A 10,796-nucleotide genomic window follows, 5' to 3' on the forward strand; every position below is an offset into this window, starting at 1 on the left:
CTTGTTTCTGTGCTACTGACTCACGCTGGCTACCTGGGGCACTGGTCACTCGGGTCCTTATCGCAGGGCCCTGTGGGGGCTGTCAGGAGGGCAAAGACCATTCACTGAACAACTCCTGGCTTCCTGGCTTTTCCCAGCAGAGCTCTCTCTGGGAGAGAATTAAAAGCGGAACCTGTGTAGACCAAGTTGCACTGTTCGTTGCATAGTTTCTGGGGTTCAGAGCTTCAGGGTCCAAATTAGGAATCATCTCCAGCACATCCCTGAGACACAATTTTCCCACAGGAAACATGTTTATAAAAGATAGCAATTTTTAAAAAAGATTGGCTACACAAACATCTGACACCTAACTTTGAGTAACTCACATGTGATCGGGCAGAAATTTGTATTTGATTCTAAAAAAAGGTAGTAAAGCTTTAGCGAAAGGACTTTGGAATGGCTGAGCCCCGGTGAGAGTGCCATTTGCTCAGCAGATGTGACAGCGAGCTCCGAGCCCTCTGGAGAGCACATTCTAACCTGGAAAATGGATCCGCCCTGCACTGCCGCTGAAAGGTAAACCCAAATCATAAGCTCTCACATCTTCCAGCCTGGAAGGACATCCTGCTTATTAGGGAAACTCAGACAAGGTGGAAACAAAAGCCATCGGTCATTCAGCTCCTGGACACAGAAGCATCCGTGCTTGTGTCTGACGACTTCGGAATCCAATGGCCAAGTGGCCATGATGGTTCATTCCGGAAGCACTATTGGGAAGCGGATGGAATGCAGCACAGAGAACTGGGAGCCAAAGAACCCGGCTGTAGTACAAGCTGCATAGCCTTAGATGAACCTCTTCCCCACTGCTAGCCTCAATTTACACTCTGCTAAGTGTCTGACACACACCGTGCCAGGTGGTTGTGAGCCAAGCAGCCCTATTCAGCACAGCCTTCAGTGTGACCACAGTCCCTGTTGGCAGGAGTTTCTGGCTCTGTGTTCTGGGGAGGCTCTCACCAAGAGAACAGTGATAATCACCTGAGAGTGTGGCAGCACCCCTTTGGCCAGTTGTGTGCCTTGCAGCTGTTATCACAGTCAAGGGGACCAAGAGTGTCCTCCTACTGGGAAGGTCTGCTCAAGCCCAGCCGCAGCCATCATTCGTAGGATGAAATCCTGCAGGCCCCAGCTTAGGTCACAGATTCCACGCAAATCCTCCCTTGCCAGACTGGACTCAAACTCCAGAGGTTCCTGGACAGACACAGGACCAGGACACGGGCCCCCAGGGCCTTCCTGAAGGGATCCTTGTGGCTCTGGGGACCACAGAACAAAGTCAAGAGACATAGTCGCCAGCTCCGTCATGTTGCAGAAGGCCGATTCTAGCTTTATTTTTCGTGCTGTGCGGAGACAAGCACTAGTATTTCATGCTTGAAAACTGTGAGTCACAATTCTCACCTTTCACTTTGGAGGAGAACAACATTCGCCTGAGGTTCACAGCTAGACTGTGAATTTGCTCCAAGTGTCAGTGAATATTCTTTAGGATAATGGAGGGGATCTCATCAAACAATACTACCTGTCCTATGCATTTTTCTTTTTGCTCTAAAGCCTTGGAATTCAACTTACTGTTTGGTCAGTTCACAGCCCATTTCCTAACCCCCTTGGGGATACATTGAAAGGTTCAAAAACTCCTACTTAGGCATAGTAGCCCCGGGAAGCCACCCCCCTCAGTTAGCAACAAAGGAAAAATGTAAGCCCCAGAGCAAGAGCTGTAAGTCTAAAGATACCCTAACAGGCCCCGCAGGCCTCAGCCCTGAAAACTGCATGACAAATCCTCTAGGGATGTGGTTTTCTCCTCCAAAGTTTGGCCAAGCTTTCATCAGTTCTGCAAAGGATTCCAAGAGAAATTCCTAAGCAATCCTAGCCTTCAGGATCTCCTAGTGGCCGGAGGGCCTTCAAGGGGTCTGTAATTAGAAATGGAAAGCTGCAGACTGAAGAAAAGTCCAGGAGGCCTGCACTGGAGGGGCCGCTGCGGTCCCTAGCAGATTTCTCACTGGTCCCTAGAACAGTCCAACTCTCAACTCTTCCACGGGGAATGGGGGACTGCGGGACCCAGCCGGATGTCAGACCCAGCCGGGACAGAGCCTGCTCCCAGAAGGGCTCCTTAGAATAATCGCCACCGCTTTGCTTGGAGGGGTCAAAGGCAGATGCCACCTCTCATTTCCCTCTCTTTCTCATATTCCAGAGAGTGAAATGTGAAATTCCTTGACTGTGGCCTTTGGAGGGCCTTGAACTGTGAAGTTCAAGTAAAAACACAGTAATTGCATAAGAAGCTCCAAGGATGTAACACAGAAAGAATTTCTCTGAGGCCTCATTACAAATCATCGAGTCCTGCAGCAGCTTATGGTAGCTGGCCATCGTCTACATCTGGTTAAAAATGTAGTTGAGGAAATTAATTATGAGTGTCACAAAAATGAGTTTGAATGTAATCCTAGAAGTCAGGTCAAAAGTACGTTCTTTACTCTATCTAGCTCTTCTCTACCTTGGTCTAAGTCTAATTTTCTCAAAAATGCAAGGGAAATGGAAGTCCCCAGTCACTGAGCACTAAATTTTTAGCATCACATAAAATGGTATATTTCATTAAAAGCAACTAGTTTGGGGTTTTTTTATTTTTTGTTAAAAAGCAACTTGCTGGGCTAGGGGTTTAGCTCAGTGGTTCCACCGCCGGCCTCACAAGTGCAAGGTCCTGAGTTCGATCCCCGGTACCAAAAAGAACAAAAACAAAAAAACAAAAAGCAACCTGTTTTCAGTTGAAGAATCTGTATATATCTACAGTGTCCAAATGGTCACGAGCCCATAAATTTTCAGTCTAATTATCAGATTTTGTAAATTTAAAACATTTCACAGGGGTTGCCGGGAGGAGCAAATTAAACTGCAGTCTTCTCAGAGGCGCTTGCTAATGAAGAGGAGCAGGTACAGGCCACTACCAAAGGAGCACCCCCAAAGCAGTCTCAAACCAATTCCAAAAAAGAATAAACCAAAGTTCACAGTTCAAAGTCCAAGTCCCAGTCACGTGGTGACTCAGTGAGGAGCCAGATTTGGGGGCCGGACTTCAGTGTCCCCTCCTCAGCAAAGCCCCGAGGGACGAGCAGGCATCTTCAGGTTCCGTGGCTCCCATGCATGCGACCAACTCCTAGAAAGCCTGAGAGTGAAAAGTCACAAGAGTGGCTCCCTCCAGAGCGCAACACGCGTTTGCTCAGGATGTTTGCGTGTCACCTCCACGCTGCAGACTCCCTGCTTCCTCTCTGCGAGTCTGCAAGCCAATACCACAAGGCAGTCACGTTTGCAAACACCATTTCTCCAGTATAAAAATTCTGAGACTGTAACAGGGACATGAGTTGAAACCCTGGGCCTATCAGGCTGGGAAGACATATCTGCCCTAGTAAGCAAGCTTAGGGCTGGCAGGTGTGCAAAAGCGAAAGAAAATCCCGAGGTGACCCTGCTTGAGAAATCCCTGCTTAAGAGAAAGAATAAACTCGCTTCCTTTCCAAATGGGACTTTTTTCAAGGAGACCCAGCCCTCAGGTTCTGGCCCGTGGGGGTCTTTATACATAAATCAAAACAAGGGTGCAGCGGTCAGATTTCTTGGCCCAATCACAAAGAACTGGAAAATTTAGAGTTAATAAACAAAAATGAAACTTGCAAGGAAAGCAATCCCACCTTTCTTCACTGCTGAGCTCTGGAAATGTGAAGTTTCATTCAGCAGAAAATGTGGAGATTTAATATTTACTTTGGGAACAAGAGGGTTAGGGAGATAATGATGGTTTCATTGGATTGTGGGAGTTTCCCAAATCTATAAATCAGGTTTGCTAAGGTGAAATCTCAGCTCCAGCTCTTTTGGAAGAATGAAGAACACCACCAACCCTATATAAAATTTGATGAGAATGCTTTAGAAGACACTGAATTGGGCTTCATCTCGAGTTAATCCACCGTACACAGGACAAAGAAATTCCTGAAAGGCTACAGGCATATTTTCCTTACAAGCATACACAGCAATAGGTCAGCATAAATGTCGTCTAAACAAAACAGCTCATTACTAACCATAGTTGAAGTTTCTTTTGAGAGAAAATTTTGACCCATTGCAACTGCACCCCAGTCACACATAATTACCCCTGAGTATGAGTGAAATACAGACGTAGATGTGGAAAAGCCTCAGACTTGTCCTATGCTTGACAAGCAAAAGGAGCTGGTGCTGGAAGCTGAGGAGTCTCAGCCCTTGACACTTCCTCCTTCGCTCTCTATGATCAAGTCTAGGAGGACTTGAAATTCCCTTCCGATCACTTCCACAGAGAGGCCCAAGTGTCTGAGGAAATCCACAAACAACAATCACTTTAGGGCTCAGTTCCCCGCCATGCCCCTTCCTGTTCCAATCAGGTTTGCAAAGCATTTCATTTCCCCTACTCTGTGCTTCATGAATCGATTGCAAAATGTGCCAACCTCGGCCAGTTCCTCTCCAACTCAGCTGAGAGGTTCCCCTTCCCTCCCTAGGTAGCATAAGGCTGCTCTGGTTTTTAACTGGCAGAACGTGGAAACGCACTGTAGGAATTCACTAACTCTTTCACAGCCAGAGAGAAGTGCAACTCTGGGGCACTGACCCCATCTATCAGGAACTGACCTGCCAAGCCCTGGTGAAAGCCGATTTGGGGATTCTAGCTTGGACCCTCAATCCTGTGAGTCAGTTAAAATCAGCCAGAAGGAAAAGGAAGAGTGAAAAGGGCTACAAAGTAACCAACTCAGTTACTTAGCACAGGACAAAACTTGCCTCACTACAGAGGCTAAGAAGGCATCTCACTGCCCATTCAAAGAGTAAGAGTCTAGGATTTATATGCAAACAGACAAAGACCAAGGCAAGGGAAATAGAAATTAGCAAGCAGAGTTTACAGCGGTGGGCCTGAGGCCCAGATTTTTAAAAGTTTCTCCTAGGAAGGTGACATACCTATGAATGGGTGAGTGAAGGAATGAATGGACACAGACCCTGACAAGCTTTCAGTCTCGCTGCATAAAAGTCAAAGCCACAGCAGGAGACAGGCACACAGATTTGCCAGCTAACATGAACCGAAGGCTTACAGAGAGATGAAAATTAGAAGCTGGAAAACTCCAGGGAGCACAGGTACCCAAGCTGAGGAGAGAAACAAAGCCTCCATCTGAGGGAAGGGGTGGCAGCCTGCAGACTTCGGATAGATAGGTCAGAGCTAGTCTCGGTGTCCAGATGCCCCCACCAGCCCCTCCTGGGTCTAAGGCTGAATCACAGTCCCCAAACTCCCAGGCGTCCTCCTCCCTCGATAGGAGCCTCGGTGCCTGAAGCTTTTCTACAGGGCAGACAGGGTCACCCACTTGGCTGGGGGAAGTGCTCCAGGATCTCCAGTTTGCCTGAGGAGCTCAAACTGTCCCCAGCTTCTAGCCACACAATGAACCAGGCTGTTCAGTCCCAGCACAGGAAGGAAAAAGAAAGAGGGTTTCTTGGTGCCCGCGTACCACATCCAAGCCCGACTCACACCTGGACCAAAACCAGCAAGGCCCAGGGCTGCCTCAGGCGCCCAGCGCACACTTACTTCTCGTACTCGGCGTTGTCTCTGTCACAGCGAGAATCCTTGTGCTTCTGCCAGTCTTTGCCATGCTTGCAGGTGGTGAGGAGCAAGACGTCCTCGCCATTGTGGACGTGATATAAGGCATTCCTGGTGTCTGACCCTATCCCTGTCAGGTACCTCTTCCCCTTGAATACCAGCATGTACTTCCTGAGAGGAGGTATGGTGTTAAACTTCAAAAACCCCCTCTCCCCTCCTGTCCTGGGATGATCCTTAGAAAAGAGGGGAATAGAAACATCAAAGTTGGGTCGGAAGTTTTCAGTACTGATGCTGGCTTTGGCCAGCATTGCCTGGCCGATGTCAAACCCCACGTCCTCGGTGTAGTCAGGCCAAGTGCCAGAATATAAATTAAAAATTAAATGATTCCTACCATTGTTCCACAAGTGGAGACTCTGCACTTTGGATCGCAAATTGTGCACGTACTGAGGTGACAACTGGTCTCTGTCTAAAGTGTCCAGACCCAGGACAAAGAGGCACGCCTGGCTGGGGTCCGAGGTGTAGTATCTGGAGCCTTCGATGGCCGCTAGAATGTTTTGGTAACTTTCGGCGATCTTCTCCCCTTTCTGGTTCGGGTAGACGTAGACTTTGAAGCCGTTTTTCTTGCAAAGGGTGAAATCGAAGCAGGACTCCATGCGGCACTTCTTGCCTTTGTAGATGCTGGAGTTAGCGTCTCGCTTCTGCCGGGGGGACGTGTGCACGCTGGAGTCCTCGTTCTCCGACTGCTCCCAGGGAAAGTAGGGGCGCAGAGTGTCCGGGAAGCGGGGCCAGAACCGATCCGGGCCGGGCTGATGCAAGCCATCGCGACCGCTGTGCTCGTCTCTCCGGCTGTGGCTTCTCGGTGCCCTAAGCTGCAAGCCTCCGAAATAAAACAAAAGGGCGAGACAAGAGCCAGCAGAGAGCAGGATGAAATAGCGTTTTTTGGCCTGCATGTGTCCTGCCTGGGTCGAGAGGATTGTAAATAAACACAAGGGTCCTCCAAGTTTCCCGAGCCACACTTTCAGCTCCAGTCCGCCATCTTCCCGCCTGCAAGGACTTCAAACTCTGCGCTCGTACCTTCTCTGGACGCCGTTCCCCAAGCCGCGGGCTGATCCAGTGCATGTGGGCGATTTCCTTAACTTTCTCCCCTTCGGTCTTTCATCTTCGGGTTGCACAATGCACAGGGTGGATGGAGGGGCGGAGGGGGAGCCGGGCTGCTGAAAATCTCGCACCAGGGCAGGCAGGCGGCGGACTGTAATTTTCTTGCATGCAACAAGAAGAGGGAGGCAAAGAAAGAGAGCAGGGAAGGAGGAGAAGGGGAAAAAATTAAAAAGCTCCCGATCCCCGATCAGCAGCCAGACCCAGGGATCGCCTCGCCTCTCCGATGGCTCCCGGCGGCGTGGAGGAAGCAGCAGCCCCGGGAAAGCAACTCCAACTCCCGCACGCTCCCCGCGCCGGTCAGCGGTTCCAACAAGTCAGCCGGCGCCGGGGTCAGTGCATCCTGCAGCCGGCGCGCCGCAACCTCACGAACCCCTGCATCTCTCCTTCCCCGCGGCTGCCGCGGCTCCGAGACTCCGGCGGCGTGGACTCCGGCGGCCGCGGGCCCGATCCCCCCACCCCGCCCGGCCCGGGGACGCGGCGGCCCGGCTGCCGGCGGCGGTGTCGCGTCGTCGTTCCCGCGGCGGTGCCGGCCCCGCGCCGCGCTCCGCAGGCCCCGCGCGCTCGCTGCGCCCGCCGCCGCCGCCGCGCGTTACCCGGTTCTGAATGTTACACTCACACATTCCATTCCCGACACCACGGCGCTGACCTCATCCATCCACGCAGCCCGCGCTGCCATTGGCCGGGCGTCACGTCCGGGGGGGCGGGGCTTCCGCTGCGCCCATTCATAAGCGGTGGCCGCGGGCGGGCGGAGGCGCCGGCGCGGCGCGGCTCGGCGCGGGGACCCCGGGGCGCCCCGGTGGCCACTCTCTGGCTCCCTGGCTCCCTCGGCGATCGCGCGGCCCAGGGCGGGACCCGGGACCCGCAGCCCCCTGGGCTCCTCGGCCCTGCGTCTCCGCCGCCCCCCGGGCGTGCCAGGCGCGGGATCCGGCCTGGGCCGCTCGAGGATCCAGCGCCGCCCAGAGGCACCCGCGGGGACGCGCGGCCCGGGAAGGGAAGCGGCGAGGCGCCCGGCCCCGCTCGGCGCTGCTCCCGCTCGGGACTCCCTGGGCGCCCGGAAGGCTCCGAGGGAGGCCGGCGGGGCGCGGCGGAGGGCGCGCTCGGCGGGGCAGCCCCGGGGTTGGGGACTCGCCACCGCCGCCCACCTCCACCTGCTGAGCCCGGGCTCCTGCTGGCCGGGAAGCATTTAAACAGCACCCGATTTCCCGACGGGCCCATCCGTTTTCTTTCTTACCCGCAGGGACCTTCTAACCCCCAGGAATAAGGAATTGCAGTCAGGAGGGACTGTTACCGTGCCCCACGTCCGCCTCCGGGTGGAGGACACCTGCTCCCTCCGGCTCCTTGTCCGCCTGCCTGTGCACCCACCCCTCGGGTCCAGAAGCCCACTAGCGAGCTCCTCTCCAAGGCGCCCGGACTCTGTCCGTAGTGGTGGTGGTGGGAGCTTAACTACAGAGCCCATGGTTTCTCGTGTATGAGAAACCCAAAGTATAAAAAATTAAAGAGCAAAATAAAAGATAGTGGGAAACAGATTTTTGCAAATGGGAAGTGACCGAGAGTTGGAGGGAGAGGCGGGGAGGGGATGAAGAAAAGAACTGAGACTTGTCACGAACTTGGGCCGACTCCCCACAGGGCATGCAGTCGTTACGGGCTGCAAATACGCGCTAATAAAAATGTGTGCAAGATGTCATAGGGATCGGTGAGGGCTAGAACTGCCGCAGGTCCCAGCTGAGAGGGGATCTTGAAGCAGGAAAGGGCCTTGTTGACAATCAGTGTGTGACGTCTGGGCCTCCCTTCACCTGACCTCCCAGTCCCCAGCCCGGTCGGTGACAGCCTCTCCGAGGACCCCGGGGCCACGGTGCTTGGAGCCGAGCCCTCTGGTCCGCACCCCTCGCTCTTCCCTGGCTGTCTCTGGCTGGCTGCGGGACCAGCAGTTGCCTGGGCAGCCGGCTGTTTAGCTACTGTTTATTCTGGGAGTGACAGAGCCGGAAGCAGAAAGCTCCCTGCTTCCCTGGGGCTGCAGAAACCCCAGCGGGCGTGGACCCAGGGCACGGTTCCAACTAGGCAGGGTGAAATGATAGAGCGAAAGGCCTCGCGAGTCCGCTCTTTCGGATCTGTCTTACTGAAGGGGGAAGGGGCGTGGGTGGGACGTTAGCGGGCATCCCCAGGCCTGTCCCCAGGTCTGGCCCGCTGAAGATGAGGCAGCTCTTCCAGATCTGCTCTGTGCCCTGAACCTGTGGAGGGGCCTGGGGTGGGAACAAGCATGTGGTCATCTTCCAGCTATGATGACAACGGTGAAGATAAATGCAGTGATTGAAACCACATGTGACCAAGGGCTGGCCGGCCCTGGTGACCAAGGGCGGTGAGCCTGGGCCCTGCCTTTCCAATGGGGTGCACGTGATCCCCGAAACGGAGAAGCCGGGACTTGGGGCATGGGCACAGCCCTGTCCTCCGGGTTCTCCTGCCTCCCCGGCTCTTCTGCGTCCTCCTGCAGCTTGAGCCCAAGTCCTTCTCCTTTCTGGCCGGACTGTCGCTGATTCTCCCATCCCAGGCCCCGTTGTTGCCCTTGCATTCCAGAGCAGTGCGTGTCGTGAGGAAAACCCTACTCCTGGAACTTAGAGAAAACCTGGATTGGAGAGCCCAGCACGGTCTTCACTGCTGCCTTCAGCACAATCTCTCTGAACCTGGGTTTCTGACTTAACTCAGAAGAATAGTAATGTTTTGCCAACTTATCTCAATGTGTAAACTGAACCTTGCTCTACATGTGAGGCCTTAGCTCAAATTTTACATTTCCAAGTCCAACTGGAATATAAAGTCGCCCCTACAGATCTCCTTGTGTTTTTTTCTAGCTCTGTTCACCAGTTGAGGTCTTTATTTTTATTTATGCTCCTTTATTGTGTTTCTTCACTCTAAGGGGCACTGTCTGAGTCACAGCCGAATCCCCAGGGCTGGGGGAGCTCCTGGTACTAGGAGTCAACCACTGATTTGAGTGAATGATGAATGAATGAATGAATGACGAATAAATGAATGAATAGAATTTGACTTCACAGCCCTTGAAGAGCTTAGAAAGAAAGATCTCAGTCAAGCTTGGTGGTTCATATTTGTAACCCCAGCAAGTTAGAGTCTGGCCTGGACAACTTAGCAAGTGCATATCTCAAAATGAAAAAAATTTAAAAAGGGCTGGAAATGTAGCTCAATGCAAAACTGAGAGAGAGAGAGAGAGAGAGAGAGAGAGAGATCTGAAAAGTACAGACAGCTAAGATAAACAAGTAGGCGACGTGAAACTCAACCCTATGCACAACAAAGGAAATAACAAGATAAAAAGATAACTTATGAAAGAAAAATATTTGCAAACCATACATGAGATAAGGGATTAATATCCAAAATACATAAATCTGCCAGGGATTTAGCTCAGTGGTTCCGGCACCTGCCGCACAAGAGCAAGGTCCCGAGTTCAGTTCCCATACCAAAACAACAACAAAAAGACATACAAACTTTCAGTGATCAGGTGAGTAAGTTTGGACTGTAACGTACATCACTAACAAGCTGTATGGCCTTCAGTGGCTCCTTGACTTATGACTGGGTCAGGTTCCCGGGAACCCGTTATGAACAGAAATGCCCTGAACTCGGCTGCGATGCAGAACACCAGGGCCACACGGCCCGCTTGGGCATCAGTCATCACCTTGAGTTCACAGGCTGCCTGGCATCTCTATAAATAGTACCCTGCTGCATAACCATAGCCCAGGAAAAGGTCAAAATTCAAAAGTGAAGGAATGGCTTCCTCTAAATGTGCATGAAGTCAAACCAACTCTCATGAAGTCAAACCCCCGCCCGGAGAGTCCTCTGTGTTCAGAAGTCTGTCTTAACTGCTTCCACCACACACATACAAATGGCAGCCGTGAGGTGTCAGGGACGTTAATTACCTTGATTATGGTCTCTGCGTCACCATGTATACATGTACCAAGTTATCATGATAGACATCTTCACTGCACATAATTTTAAATTGCCCAGGCTAGGCTCAAACTTGTGACCCCCTCCCTCGGCCTCCCAGGACTCTGGG

General features: G+C 52.5%; 1 protein-coding gene across 2 annotated transcripts in view; it reads right to left on the reverse strand.

Annotated features, from left to right (window-relative positions):
- The window catches only part of Ext1 (exostosin glycosyltransferase 1), a 271,125-nt gene extending 263,817 nt beyond the window's left edge, over window positions 1–7,308 (reverse strand). The window contains exon 1 of one of the 2 annotated variants that reach the window (XM_004850202.4): window positions 5,573–7,304. In XM_004850202.4, coding sequence (XP_004850259.1) covers window positions 5,573–6,534 — 962 coding nt within the window. In that variant the 5' untranslated portion in view covers window positions 6,535–7,304. Of the gene's footprint in view, window positions 1–5,572 lie in introns of both variants that reach the window. The other variant, XM_087190709.1, reaches the window with a different exon arrangement.
- Between the last annotated feature and the right edge of the window lie 3,488 nt (window positions 7,309–10,796).

This window comes from Heterocephalus glaber, unplaced genomic scaffold (assembly GCF_053883595.1).
Source record: "Heterocephalus glaber isolate CG9 unplaced genomic scaffold, H.glaber_assembly_v1.0 deba00001555, whole genome shotgun sequence".
NCBI lineage: Eukaryota > Metazoa > Chordata > Mammalia > Rodentia > Bathyergidae > Heterocephalus > Heterocephalus glaber.